At 40.2% G+C, this 15,838-nt stretch overlaps 1 protein-coding gene across 9 annotated transcripts in view; it reads right to left on the bottom strand.

Annotated features, from left to right (window-relative positions):
• CSNK1A1 (casein kinase 1 alpha 1) overlaps positions 1 to 15,838 on the bottom strand; it is a 41,590-nt gene that overhangs the window by 21,427 nt on the left and 4,325 nt on the right. For 8 of the 9 annotated variants that reach the window (XM_077924450.1, XM_077924452.1, XM_028717600.2 and 5 more), the window contains exons 3-5: positions 6,373 to 6,499; positions 4,605 to 4,703; positions 2,241 to 2,324 (exon numbers count right to left, since the gene is read on the bottom strand). In XM_077924450.1, the coding sequence (XP_077780576.1) occupies positions 2,241 to 2,324; positions 4,605 to 4,703; positions 6,373 to 6,499 (310 nt within the window). The remainder of the gene's footprint in view (positions 1 to 2,240; positions 2,325 to 4,604; positions 4,704 to 6,372; positions 6,500 to 15,838) is intronic. The other variant, XM_028717591.2, reaches the window with a different exon arrangement.

The following is a 15,838-nucleotide window of genomic DNA, read 5'->3' as shown; positions in this document are numbered from 1 at the left end:
TATCACAGTTCAATTGAGGCATACAGAACCAAGAATAAGGAAAGCAGCATTTAAAAAGAATTAAGAATTGTTTCAAGCTATGACCGGATGCAGACAAAAGTACTCTAATCATCTATCACAAATGAATAACTGGAAGCAACTACATATAGAATGAACTACTGACCCAAATGAGTAACTGTCACAACTTGCAATTTCCACAGTTATCAAATACTACTCTGAATGTCCTCCTCTCTACTAGCATAAATGACAAGACTGCTTCACTAAAACTTGTTCAAATGTTGTGATATACAGGTACCAAGATAGGGTCTTCAGACGCATCTATGATGTAAATCAGGCATCCCCAAACTCAGCCCTCCAGCTGTTTTGGGACTACAACTCCCACCATCCCTAGCTAACAGGACAGGTCAGGGATGATGGGAATTGTGGTCCAAAAGCAGCTGGAGGGCAGAGTTTCGGGGTGCCTGATGTAAATGATCAAAATCTTATTATTAAAACTTCTTTTCTGGACAACAGTTTTACTGATAAATGCAATGGGGGGAAAAATGTTCTTGATCTAAATGAAGATGCTATTTCAGACCAGCAGTATGGGGCTTTTCCAAAATGCCTCTTTCCATACTAGCACAAAACAGGTGGTCTTCATTTCCATGTGTGTTTTTAGGGGAGAACTCACTTAAAATTACTCTCATAGGAACCTCAATCTTTAGTGAGGCTAGCGCACTAATATATGGCAGACTGGAATACAAGACCCTGCATATTTTTCATCTGCAATACATTCCTTCATTTCTGATAATTTTCACTAACAGAGTGTTTTGAAGCAATATGCATTAGCAATTTTGGATAATGTGAGGCACCCAATTCTGGAGATGAAAACACCCCCTCCCAACCATTTCTGAAAAAGTATGACCCAGTGGCAAAAGGCAGGTGAATGAAAAAATATGGACTTGTTTTCCACACACCCTCTTCCATGGCAATAAACCTTCTAAAGCTCGTTTGCAAAGTTTGCCTCTCTGCTGAGGAGGGTGTTGAAAAGGGACATTACCAGGCAAGGAATAAGGCTGTGGAAGCCAAGCTGCTTCAGTTGCAAGTGGAGTACTATGGGCCAAATTAGACATGGCATTAGTAATTGAATGAATAGTGTAGGTTTTTATTGTTTTATATTTTGTAGAGGAAGTAGTAGGCCGGGGGCTCCTAATTAGAATCAACTTTGTCTACTTCTCTGGTCCATGTCCAGACCAGGGACCGACATCACCTATCTGAACTGGAATAAAAGTTCCCACCAGAGCTAAATTTTCCTGTCCAGCACCAGCATCCTGACACAAAAGCATCACTAGTCGTAAGTAGTAATATTCATGAGTAGCACCATACTTAAGGCCCAACTCCTCCTTCCCTTTTCAACAACTAAAGTAATTTTAGAGCAAGCTAAGAAGTTAAAACTCTTAAATTGCACAACACCCAGGGCTTACAGTGTAGCTTTGGAAACTAAATAACATCCATTTGAAGTAGATGTTAATGCTAGCCCAAGACGAGGCATCATCAAAAGAAAATCCATTTTACTTATTGCATTTTCAAAACTTAGGTCTCTAAAGAAGTGGAATAAGGTTCAGCCTTAAAAAGCAAATGAAAAAGCTGCTTAAGACACCTTGTGCCCATTTTCTGGGATATAGCAAAGCTTTAAAAAATACAAAACTACCAGTGATCTATGATCAAATAATTCTGTTTAAATGTACCACTGGCAACAAGATGATCCTTGTCCCTTATTCTACATTTTGAATAAACCATCAGAGCTACTAATACACAAGGAAGAAGTAGAGTTTGTCTTGAATGTTTCCAGACCCGAAATTCATTTTTTTCAAACAAACATCATGCTGTCAATGAACGGGATAAGAGGCCTCCTACATCCAGATACAGACCATGTACATTTAAGCAGGCATATGCGATTCCCTCACAGCACATCCTCCTTGCTGCTGCATTTTTGAACACAGGGCTATTTCTCAAGAACAAGAGCATTAGAGTAGTTAAGTGATACTTAACTTTGTTCACATTTTAACAGACAGCATAAGAACCTTATAGTTTAAACAAGCGCCACAAGGAAAACGTCTTAGTAATGTTACATGTTTGCCAAGTATGTCTGAATAATATGCCAACAAAAGGTGCTTTTTGCAAGTCTACATGTTTTCCGAAACAAAACAAAAAAGCATATGAGTTTGGGATTGAGGTTGGAATAGGAGACAGTTTCAGACCTGGTTTAATCCTGAGAAAGATGGGTCCTGAGAAGTACTAACAGTCATGCTTCTTTTCCTCTTCCCCACTGGAGATTCTAAACACTGAACAAACAATAGAGGGTGGCAGTGCATCAAACAGTATTGCTTACATTGCAACAATGGCTGGCGCAGACAGGCAACACCGAGGCGTTAGAGAAAGAATAGGGTAGCCAAATGCCATCCTTCTTCCACCAAGCACTATAGTTTTCCAGAAGAGATAATGTTATCAGGAAAAATTTAGAAGACGTGGCAAGTTAAATTTTGAGCATGAGCCACTTCAAAATGACACTGCCTTGAATAAGGGATAGCAATGGCAAGATTTGGCTTTTATAAGAAGGAAATTTGGATATCATGTACAAAAGTATCCTTTGACTCCACAAACTGCCCTTCCCCCAAATGACATGTAGGAAGTAAATCTTCAGTAAGGAAGAGGTAGAAGGCATTTAGTCACCTTAAGTTCACTATCATAAGCATGCAGGGCTTATTCTAGCACAGCTCAGAGATGATCTTATGCTAGAAGTGAAATCACGCCTAAATATGTAATTAAGAACAAATTTGAGAAATGCAGCATTCCAATTTTAATCACTACATTTTAAATTCATTTATAATGAAAAAAATCTACTGGAACAAGATTACCATAACAAGCTAACCTACTGCAACTGGTGTGTTTTGAAAGAATTCATGAAAGACACAAAATGTTTACCTCCATTTTTGCTACAAGAAGAAAACTGCATACTATATCTAAAACCAAATTTCAAAAGACAGAAAGAGAGAGAGAGATCGCTGCTATTTACACAGACCTAAAGCAAAATTTTATTTAAATTCTGCTTAGATTAAACCAAGGGATTTAGACTCCTATGTCCAGCATTATTTGAAATGTTAAATAGTGGGCATCTGCTTTCCATTTAAGTATTTGGTACAGACTCCAAGTGCCTCCCTGGGAATGAGAAACGGGATGCGGTTTACATCTTCCAATATGATCCTAACAAACTCACCTAATAAAAGCACAACAGCATTTTCCAGGCTATTCTTTCACTTCAAAGAAAAACAAGGAGCTACAATGCCAGCCCACTACAACTGTCACGAGTGTGGAGAAAGGGACTCAGAAGAAGAAAAATTGCATTAACTGGTTTAATTGTTCTTGCTATATTTCCAGTTCTTGCCAGAAAGTTAAAGAATTGGATTGCATTAGGGAAACAGAATGTTAAGAGTGCAAAATTTAGAGATAAATGAAATTTAACAGAAATAGGATTACAGGAAGGCATTTTACCTTATTTTTGAGTGCTGCTGTTTTTTCTCACCCCACCTCCCCAATGTTCCTAACTGGTGTACTGTAACTCCTTTAAAACAGAATTCAACAGTGATGGTGGTTGTTTTGTTTTTTGGTTCTAAAGTAATGGTCCCAAGTTGGCATCCATACAGGCAAACAAAGGTAACATTTTATAGCTAGTCGTATCTAAAGAGTCAACACTGAAGGCCTATGAAGAACCAGGTGGGTATCTTGCTCCCAATAAAATAATCACATACATTTGTCCTGCACTTAAGAATTTCTATCCAACAGCATGCTTAATGCACTGCCAATGCTGCCTGTCTGTCCAAGCTCAATGTAGTTTAATGAATTTTAATCCCACAGTCTAGACAAGAAAAAAATCCAACAAAGACATGCATCTCCAGCTAAATTAATAAATCATCCCCTTCTAGTAAAAAAAAAAGTTACAGTACTTTAAGTCTGTGACTGTTATTCTATATCTACACTAACTGCACTTTGAACTTTCACAGGCTTGTGAAAGCAAAGGAAGCAGTTAAGTCAACAGGCTTGTGTTACTATTAGAAGTCAATGGTTTCTCTATAGATTGGTTACAGCCAATTTTAATATCTAGGTAGCTGGTAGTAAAGGCTTCACCATGCTGGCCTAAATGCAGTTGAGAAAAAGAAATCGCAGTTTATGGTAAGCGGTGCTATTGCAACTCATGGGTTCTGAATAATCAACAGTATCACTGAACAGAGTGAACTTGCATACTCAATTATGAGTCCATTAGACAACATATTGATTTATATCCTTAAATTCCATAATTAAAATATGGCCAAAGGTTGGGGCCATAGCTCACTTCTGCATTTAGCACAATAATAATAATAATAATAATAATAATAATAATAATAATAATAATAATAATAATTTATCATTTGATTGAAATTCCTATCTGTTGCCAAATAATTGACAGATGTCAGCAAATAATTGACATGTTTAGCAATGACAAGCAATTAATTCAAGCTGCACAGCATTTCCATGAACTGCCATTTCAGCATCCTCCATTCTTTCATGCAAAAAAGTATTAGACTAACCTTATTACAGTGACGCCCGATACCCATTAGGAAGTTATCTGGTTTAATGTCTCTGTGTATAAAATTCTTTGTATGCACATATTCAATTCTACTGATCATCTGTGAACAAAAGAAAAATGACCAAGATTACAAAGCTTTTCAAGCAACAATATCTTAGGCATGAATCTAAGCATGTTTTGGCAATTACCTGCATTGTTGCTAATCTTTATGAACCCAAAGGCTGCATGTTGGTGGCCAAGAGTTGGTGCGACTACACCACACCACACACACACACACACACACTCACCCTCTTGTGTACACAAACACCCACCACACATGGTTTGTCCTCAGCTAATCCATGCAAATCAGATGAGATTTGTGGGGGGTTTTTTGGGGGGAGGGTGTTATTGCCTCTTCCTGTTCATCAAATGATGGGGGGAAATGTAAAATGCACTGCCATCAAGGTACTGGGGTGTGCAGAGGGGTTGAAACTTTTCCAACTATCCCAGCACTTTGTTTTCTTTTTCTGCTGCCATAATTGTTGGAGGGTCCAGGAAAAAACTGCTTGGGTAACAAGAGCAGGCCTATGGGCTTCGAGAGGGATGGTTAGTTATCCTAACCTACAACATACAAATCAAACCAGACAGTAAGACTACTAGTTTAGTAATGCTTTTGAATGTTAGCTAGTGTAAAACAACAAACAAAAACTCCTGCTGACTCATCCACTCTACAGAGATTGGATACTGAGTTTCTTCCTAACAGTCTAAAAAGGTTTAAAAGGCTTCGTCATGTATGGATGGCATTCATGCTGATGACTTAGAAGAAAAACAATAGACATTTTATTTAATCATGCAATTTAAATGTATACTAAAATAAGAGATTTAGAATCACAGTAATACTTGTAAAGCATGTCTCCATACAAATGAGCACCTGTCTACTAAACCCAGTATGTCCATATTTCCTGAATAGGAGTAATCCATAAGAACACTAAACTTTAGCAGTGGAATACTTCACTTGCTCTGTTCAACAGAGATGAAGCTACTATGGATCCAAACTACTTCTCCCACTGTATGTTGCAAACTACTTGTTCCAAGCAGTTATTAAACAAATGACACTGTTAAAATGTCAACTCTGGAGTATTTGAGTGTTTCTTGTGTTAGTTCTGATATTAAATGGCTAGTGCTCACTGGCCCTCCAGATGACTCAGTTCAAGCTATTCTAGAAACAAATTGCTATCCAATAGCCATTTTACTCTAAATGTAAGAATCTATGCCTTTGCAAATCTCTGCATTATATGCCCATGCTGCAGATCTGTTGATTCTAATGAATCTTATTGAAGCGTTCTGTGAATGTTGGCTTTACTATTTCCTATTTCATTCAGCTTCTGTTTACCGTGAATTAATTGAGAAATATAGCTACAATAGGCTCTTGGCCTGAGAAATGTGAACTACTGCACTATTTTGGATGATCTTCCTAGCCAAAGATGCATGCATAACTTCAGTCTTATGCAATTAATATGAAGACTGCAAGTAAAGATATGAGGCAAAACTGTCAATATAGTTGCTTGCATGGCTCCATTAAACAGTTTCTAGAATTCTAATATTGTGTTATATACATTAAATAATCTGCTACTATCACTATTCCTTTTTCTTTCTATCATTTTTGTTTCTATATTCATTCCAGTACATGTAATAACAAGTCATACAGTCTGACCTACTTGAAAGAATGAAACGAACAGCATTTTAAGGCACTGTAATATCCATTGTGTAATGTTTGCAGATTTACATACCTGGTCTGCTAACATAAGTACTGTTTTCATTGTGAACCTTCGAGAACAAAAGTTGAAGAGATCCTCAAGGCTGGGTCCAAGAAGATCCATGACTAGAACATTATAATCTTTCTCTTGACCATACCACCTATAAAGAAGCAGAAATGGTTAGGATAGATTGAATGTAACCAAACATAATGTTCATAGTTTGTTTCAGAAAATACTTATTTTCTGAATATTGTTTTCAAAACACTGATCCTTTCAACTGCTGCAGAAAGCAACAACATATGCACAGTGAAATCACTTTCAGGAAGCGCCCTAGATGCATATGTAACAATATTCAGGCATTTTATCTTTCTCCAACACTCTCTAGAATTGAGAAACTACCATGACAGCAACATTTGGTATACGCAGAAAGGTCACACTGTAGAGTCACTTAGAAATGGGAACAGACAATTGATAGTCTAAAAATCTGTGTACAAAATAGTTTCAATCATTTCTTTTTTAAAACTGAGGAGTCTAACTACTTGGAGAGTGTAAATTGCACACAGCTGGGAACACACCATAGCAAAGACCACAATACAGTGATGCCTCCCAAGACAAAATTAATCCATTCCGCGAGTCTCTTCGTCTTGCGGTTTTTTCGTCTTGCGAAGCACGGCTATTAGCGGCTATTAACGGCTTAGCGGCTTTAAGAAAAAGGAAACAAACTTGCAAGAACTCGCAAGACTTTTCGTCTTGCGAAGCAAGCCCATAGGGAAATTCGTCTTGCGGAACGACTCAAAAAACGGAAAACCCTTTCGTCTAGCGAGTTTTTTGTCTTGCGAGGCATTCGTCTTGCGGGGCGCCACTGTATAATACCAATCTGAAATGCAATGCTGAATTCTATGAAAGAGTAAAATAGTGTCTGAACCCAGGGAGGCACACCAATGTAGACTTTATGAATGGGTAAAAAATAAAAACAAGGTCAACATTTCTGAAATCACTATCTCAACTTGCCCTCTACAGACAGAAAGAGCAACAAATCAAGAGGGGCATAATAAAATTATTGGCACCAGCAGAAGACAACATATACTAAGGTCAGTTGAAGGAAAATACGTAAGTGAAGGCTGTATGTTTTAAAACTGGCAAGATACAGCCAGTCAACTGACTTTTAAGTTAGCCTTCACAAGCAGCTGGCACTTGAGGAACCAAGAGGCTCTTCGTCTTGTGGGAATGCAAACACTCAACCCTAGATGCTCCTTAGATGCTCATGTATGTAGAGAAGCAGAGGGGGAAACTACCTTTGGGATTCATACAGGTATTACTTATAATTCCTTCTAGCAATGATTCAAAACTTCCTGTACGTACTCAGTATCATGCAAAATTGCCTGAGGTATTAACATATACTACATATACTACATATACTACATATATATATATATATATATATATATATATATATATATATATATATATATAGGCCAGTAGCACCTTAGAGACCAAATTTGTTCTTGGTATGAGCTTTCGTGTGCATGAACACTTCTTCAGATGCTACAGATAGATATTGGTCTAAAATTTACAGATGCTCAGAAACTCTTCAGGAAAAAACCTTAAGAGGGGGAACTCCCCCTCCCACAACTGCATAAGACCACTATGGCACAATATGTTGAGACAGAATTGGGGGAGGGGAGAACAGACAACTGGGTGGGAGGGGGAAATGGAGTGACTGAAAAGAAAGGTGAGAGGTAGAGACACTAAAGCAGGGGTAGGCAACCTAAGGCCCGGGGGCCGGATGCGGCCCAATCATATTCTCAGTCTGGCCTGTGGGTGGTCCAGGAATCTGCGTGTTTTTACATGAGTAGAATGTGTGCTTTTATTTAAATTGATCTCTGGGTTATTTATGGGACATAGGAATTTGTTCATATATTTTTTTCAAAATATAGTCCAGCCCACCACATGGTCTGAGGGACGGTGGACCTGCCCACGGCTGAAAAGGGTTGCTGACCCCTGCACTAAAGTATACAAAGGTTAGACAGACCATCACATTCTCTGGGTAGGTCACTTCCAGTTTAACAAGAATAAACTACTTAAGTGTCTCAAGAGATGGAATTGAGAGCTGTCTGTAGACATCAATTGATAAATCAGTTCTAGGATTGGGCATGAGTCAATCTTTCCACAAACAAAAAACTACAATGGGGTGGGCTGTCCCAGAGCAGCCCAGTGAGGACTAAATGAAGTCAGTGGGCATAGAAGACCAACTCAGGATTCAAGGCAATGTTTAAAACATCTTAAACATTTACATTTGTGGCATGTGTTATTAAGAGGATAGATTTGCCACTGTACTTATCACAATATTTGAGTATATAGGATAAGGGGAATAATATGTAGAGTAAGTTTTAACTTACACAATACTCACATCTTAAATGCATCTCTAGCAACTTTCAGACAGGCAGAAAGTGTGACTGACAATAGTGATTTCACCATGGGTTTATATTTAAAAGGTATCAATTACATGTACTTCATGTTTACCTAAATAAAACACTGAAAGGGCTAGTCAAAGTAAAATGTACCCAACTGAGACCATAAATTAACACTGAATTTTTTGAAACTATTGTGATTATACAGATAGTGGTACCTGTAGTTATGGCCTCAATCCATTCTGGGGTGCCATTTGTACCCCAAAAAGTCCGTAACTAGAGCATGGCGCAATATAGCACTTCTGCACATGTGCAAAGCACGCAGAAGGCTTCTGTGCACGTGGCGAAACCCAGAAGTGTGCCGCATTCGCAAGCCAAAAAGCCGAAACATGAACCTAACGCAACACGAGGTATAACTGTACTGACTTAATATATATATAACATTGAAGGCAGAAGAAATTGCGATGTTTACTTGTGTTCAAGTACTACTTCAAGCGGGATGCGGGAGGCGCTGTGGGTTAAACCACAGAGCTTAGGACTTGCTGATCAGAAGGTCAGCAGTTCAAATCCCCATGACAGAGTGAGCTCCTGTTGCTCAATCCCTGCTCCTTCCAACCTAGCAGTTCGAAAGCACCTCAAAGTGCAAGTAGATAAATAGGTACCGCTCCGGCAGGAAGGTAAACAGCGTTTCCATGTGCTGCTCTGGTTCGCCAGAAGTGGCTGTCATGCTGACCACATGACCTGGAAGCTATACACCGGCTCCCTCGGCCAATAAAGCAAGATGAGCGCCGCAACCCCAGAGTCAGCCACGACTGGACCTAATGGTCAGGGGTCTCTTTACTACTTCAAGCACTTTTTCTTATACTTTTAACATAACACAAAGTCTAGACAGGTTAAGTCAGAAGTCAAACACAAAACGCACCCAAACTCTAAGGTGTGAAAACTATCCTTTGAAGGTAGTTGCACAATTAAACCACATGTTTCAGCAATGCAAGCTAGTAAAGCCATACCTCATTTTGCTAAATTCTGCCTTGCAACTAGTCATCTAGCAAGAGGCAATTGTGGGTCAGAATGCATGCAAAATAAGATATCAGTCACTGACACTGTTGGAAAAAACACAGTAATAAACCAGAACAGGCTACTGTCTCAATGCATCTACAGACTAGTTCACATGAAACTTCCCTATACATTCCATCAAATGGGGAACTGACTGAAATTCAGAGAAACAATCTTAATCACAGCTCTTTAGCCCATAGTTTAACTTGGAAGGAAGGAGTGGTAAAAGGCAATGCATTTCCAACCTTTTCTCCCTCCAACACACTGAGCAGCTGCTCTCATTCTGTTAACAAAGGATTTAGCCTTACACAACAGAACTTCCTCCTCCTGCACACACACCCTGGGGGAAACTCCAGAACACATTTTTTTTTTGGGGGGGGGGGGATGAGAGGGGGAAAGTTCCACTGTGAAAACAGAAATCCTTCCACTAACGGAATGACTGACTTAGCACTACTTTGGATACAAGTCTAAGTCCAGGGACAAGAGGGCATAGTGTGAACACTTGGTGAAACCTTCAGAAGCTAGGTTAATGCTTTGCCAAAGAAAGCAGGCTTAGGTCTGATCAGCACCTGGAACCAAGACCTATATTACCTATGTAACCCTATGTATCTACACCTGAAATTCATGACAGAGAAGAGGAGGAGTTTGGATTTGATATCCCGCTTTATCACTACCCTAAGGAGTCTCAAAGTGGCTAACAATCTCCTTTTCCCTTCCGTGAGGTGAGTGAGGCTGAGAGACTTCAGAGAAGTGTGACTAGCCCAAGGTCACCCAGCAGCTGCATGTGGAGGAGTGGGAAATCGAACCCAGTTCACCAGATTACAAGCCCACTGTTCTTAACCACTACACCACACTGGCTCATCATATGTTTAACAAAATGGTCTTCTTCTTTTTAAAAAGGGTAACTCGAGGAAGTTAAACATGATTAATTTGCAAGCATGCTTCTCTGCTAAGGTGAATCTGGAATAGCAAAAATGCACAGTGTTCAAAACTCCCATTGTTCTAGGCACATTTTGCTACAGGGAATTTCATTAACATGAGCCATTTCTGAGCTCTGGGCGCAGTACTGCACCTAAGATTTCAGATTAAAACTGCATAGTGGAAGGAAAGGAGGAACTTTTTCTGCCTCCCCACTTCCAGCTACTCTCTCTGGAGAAGAGACCCTCTTAAAAATATTGGGGGGTGGGCAGGGGAAAGACTAGACCATGTGAAAAGTGAACATGATATTTTAGCTGCAGTTCGTTCATTTTCAGCTTTGTATTCTTGTTATTAAATAGTGCACCTAGACATTCCGTTGTTGCGCCCATAATCTACGTTTAAGGTGCCATTTAGCTCCTAGCTTTCATATTCCAGGTTTTAACACCAGAAATGCTCTGTCTCCATCACCTGGGCTGTTTGGGCAATCTATCCCCGTCCCCTAAACAAGGCACTAGCTCAGTTTTTTAGACTGCTGATAACACCACAGCTGTGGGCTCAATCCCCATATGGGACAGCTGCATATTCCTGCATATAATTCTATGATTCAATTATTCCTGGAGCCAATTATCCACTTCTGCAAATGGAGATGATGCACTTTTGACCCCTCAATTTATGCATTCCTATGTATTTCACATTTGTATAACCAGGAACAGAAAAACCTGGGGCACCTAGCAGTGTTTGAAATTAGCCAGGTACATTTTGGTAGTGGTGTTGTGACTATGTGGAGATTTCTGGGTGCCAGGTTGGTGACCAGAGTTTAAAAACCTCTGCCTTAGTCCATAGTTAATACCGCTTCCATTTTCAGTTTGCGGGTTTCTCCTTCTTGCATAATGGGACAAGTGAATTGTTGTAAGAACAAGCTACAGTCAAGCAATGTAGTTGAGATAATAGAATTGCAGTCCTGGAAGGGACCCCAAAGTTCATCTAGTAAAGGCAAAGTAAAGGACCCCTGGACAGTTAAGTCCAGTTGAATTCGACTATGAGGTCCGGCACTCATCTCCGCTTTCAGGCCGAGGGAGCTGGCATTTGTCCATGGACAACTTTTCCAGGTCATGTGGCCAGCATGACTAAACCACTCCTGGAGCACGGAACACCGTGACGAGTGCCAGAGCGCATGGAAACGCTGCTTCTCTTCCCACTGCAGTGGTACCTATTTATCTACTCGCACTGGTATGCTTTTGAACTGCTAAGTTGGCAGGAGCTGAAACAAAGAAGCAGGAGCTCACCCCATCACAAGGATTTGAACCACCGACCTTATGATCGGCAAGCCCAAGAGACTCAGTGGTTTACACCACAGCGCCACCAGGGTAATCTAGTCCAACCCCCTGACGAAAAGGCATTCAGTTGTGATGACAGTAACCTAGATTTAAGATGCCACTTGGCACCTAGCTTATATATCTGAGTTTCTAACAATGGCACCTAGTCCTCAAGCCACCTAAAAAATTGCCACTGGCACTTAAGAAATGTTTAAGAACTAGTTCATGGTCAATGAATTTGAAACATTTCATTCAAGTTGTCCTTATGACAATTTTCCGAAATTATATGGACATATGAGATTTAGAACCAATCCCACCAATGTTTTGTTTTTTTTACAAACCTATTTTAAGAGAAAAGACAATATTTGATAGCCTTCATTCAACAGCCATAAGCAAAGGTACACAGACAGTTTTTGTAATGAAAATGCATCTTAACCGAAACCAATCAAAAGTTAGATGCCATGACTCCACCTTTTCAAAATTGTCCGTTTAATGCCTTCCCTCTGGTCAGTTTGAAAGAGTTCTGTACAGTCATACCTCTTCTTGCAAACACATCAGGTTGCTTTTTTTGGGTTAAGAACATGGCAAACCCGGAAGTGTTTACTTCTGGGTTTTACTGTGCGCGTGTGAGCACACGCACGTGCAGAAGCGCTCTATCGCGCTTCACACATGCACAGAAGCCCCACTCTGGTTACAGACTTTTCAGGGTGAAAACGGCACCCCGGAACGGATCATGTCCGCAACCAGAGGTACCACTGTAGTTTTGTTTCTTATGATGAAGTGGTAGCAAATAGGATAACCATAGAACAGGGCCCAAGATTCAAAGGTCAGCTTAAGCACACACACAAAATCCCTAAAATGCAAATCCTTATGTTATGCGGAAGTCAGTTCCTAGAGTTTCCAAAGCAACTTATCAAACAGTGCTAGGAGCAGGTTTCAGAAAGGGATGGGGTGGGGTCATTTCAGAAATCCTTTCATACATACAAAGCATGTTGTGCAGCCTTTTTGACCAGGGCCTGTAACAAGTCTGTATGTAGCAAGAAACTGCCCTGATGCTCCTAAGGACAGAACAAGGGGGACCTGCAAAAGGAGTGTTGCTGTATGGAGTGTTCCTGTTCAGGGTTACAGCCAGATATACCCTCTTCCACTGTAAGGTAAAGGTAAAGGTACCCCTGCCCGTATGGGCCAGTCTTGACAGACTCTAGGGTTGTGCGCTCATCTCACTCTAGAGGCCAGAAGCCAGTGCTGTCCGCAGACACTTCCGGGTCACGTGGCCAGCGTGACGAAGCTACTCCGGCGAGCCAGAGCAGCACACGGAAACGCTGTTTACCTTCCCGCTAGTAAGCGGTCCCTTTTTATCTACTTGCACCCGAGGGTGCTTTCGAACTGCTAGGTGGGAGGCGCTGGGACCGAGCAACGGGAGCGCACCCCGCCGCGGGGATTCAAACTGCCGACCATACGATCGGCAAGTCCTAGGCGCTGAGGTTTTACCCACAGCGCCACCCGCGTCCCTCTCTTCCACTATATTCCCCTCCAATTGCCTCCCAAAGATGCTCTGTGGCCAGTGAGCATGCTTAGCCGTCACTGCCCTGTTGATATGTGTAGACTGTCCCTCTCATATTCCTTACGGATTGTTTGTATATCTGCAAACCCTGTGGTTTCTCTGATCATACTGATACCTCCCCTCTTGGTTATCATGGGCCCTGCTTTTGCTGAAGTCCTATCAATATTAACCAGCTCAGTTTGCTTTTAGGAGAGACAAAAGTTTCTAATAGCAAAGTTTAGCGTCTATAATCAAACTAACATGATTTTCATTCTGATATTAGTTCTCTACAGGCACTCTCTTATGTTACGTAAACACATGCCGGGGGATGCAAAGACAAGTCTCTTGTTTGACAAGATTTTACTAGACTATGATTTAGACTTTTTAAATTTTTTAAAGTATTTATGAATACCTTATCTGCCCACAAGTAGCTATAATTTGTAAAAACAGTATAAAGACATCAGTTAAAACTAAATAAAACTTAACACCACAAAACTACAGAGTTGAATTTAAAACCAATCAAAAGCCAGACAAAGCAAAACAGTATTTAGGGTTTGCCTAAAGTTAGGAAAAGATGGTGCCAACCTGACCTCCAAGGAAGCAAGTTTCACAATTGGGTGCTGGTACAGAAAAGGCCCTGTCCTGGGTATCCATCAACCTAGCCTCCCTTTGTGGTGGCACATACAATACGGTCACTGATAAAGACTGTTAATTTTGGACAGGAGGCCATCTTTCAGATATCAAGTATTGGTATTTGTGAAATTGTGTTGTGTTATATTGGGTTGTAAATTGTGTTATATTGGGTTGAAACCAGTCTAAGTTAATTGCATTAGGGTCCTACTGAAAACTGTATGAAATGTTAGTTAAGACTTAAGTCGCAGTTATTTCACTGGAAACGAAGTGCAACTAAATTTTAATCCAAGCTATCATTCGCCAAACCAGTTAATCATTTGCAAAAATAATATAACAAAAAACATACTGGAAAACCTGTTCAGTTTCTCCAACACAAACTATTTGATGCAAGAATAATCTAAGAGTGCATATGCTTTCTTGTGCTTCATGTATTTTACATGTGAGGAACAGAGCTGTCTTATTACTGATCTTCTAAGTCACTCTGGGAACTTTTGGCTAAAGAATGGAGTAAAAGTGTTTTGGATAGATAATCAATAAAATAAATCAGAAATTACAAAGCAGAGCCATAATGCCAACCAAATCAATGGAGGTATAAATAAATAAATAAATCACAACTTCATTCATCCAGGTGATGTACTTCAATGTTTTTTAAAGAAGTGGAATGGACCTCTAAGGCCATCTGGTTCAACCCTAGCTGATGAACACTATAGCATTCCATGTAGTACAGCCTGTGGAAGGAGCCCACCACTTTCCAGGGCAGCCTGTTCCACTGTCAAACTGTGCTAACCACAGGTGCAGAACTCAAACCATGATCTGAACATCTAGTTGCACATGCAGTTATTCCTAATGTTTAGTTGAAATCACCTTTCATGTAATTCAAACCCTTTGGTTCGGGTCCTACTATCTGAAGCAACAGGAAACAGGCTCAATCCAATCATGTGACAGCCCTTGGAAGTACAGTGGTACCTCGCAAGACGAATGCCTCGCAAGACAAAAAACTCGCTAGATGAAAGGTTTTTCCGTTTTCGATTTGCCTCGCAAGACGAATTTCCCCTATGGGCTTGCTTCGCAAGACGAAAACGTCTCGCGACTTTGTTTTCTTTGTCTAAAAACAAAGACATGTTTTGTTTATAAAGTTAATTTATTTTCCCTTCAATTTTTGAACTGCTCTTTACAGTATGTGTGACTTTAAAGAGCAGTTAATAAACTGTTGTTGTACCAAATTTGGCTTTGTTTGGACTTTTTTTGACCATAGGAACGCATTAATTGATTTTCAATGCATTCCTATGGGATTTCGTGCTTCGCAAGACGAAAAATTCGCTAGACGACAAAAATTGCGGAACGAATTAATTTCGTCTTGCGGGGCACCACTGTATTTTAAGAGATACACATTGCCTTTTAATTGTCTCTTTTCCAGACTAAACATACCCAACTCCATTAACCTTCACCATCCAGTTTGATTTCATTTTCTAATCTCTCAGAATCATGCAGCTATAGTTTTAACTTCATATTCACAGTGCAGCAGCCTCTGGAGGCAGAGAAACAGTAACTGTCAATTTAGACATCACATCACATCCATTAGCACTGGCCATTTGGCCTGCTGGTCTGCCAACTGACTGAAA

The sequence above is a fragment of the Podarcis muralis genome, chromosome 2 (genome assembly GCF_964188315.1).
Source record: "Podarcis muralis chromosome 2, rPodMur119.hap1.1, whole genome shotgun sequence".
NCBI lineage: Eukaryota > Metazoa > Chordata > Lepidosauria > Squamata > Lacertidae > Podarcis > Podarcis muralis.
Note: the sequence above shows the minus strand (reverse complement) of the source record. Positions and strands in the feature narration are given on the sequence as shown.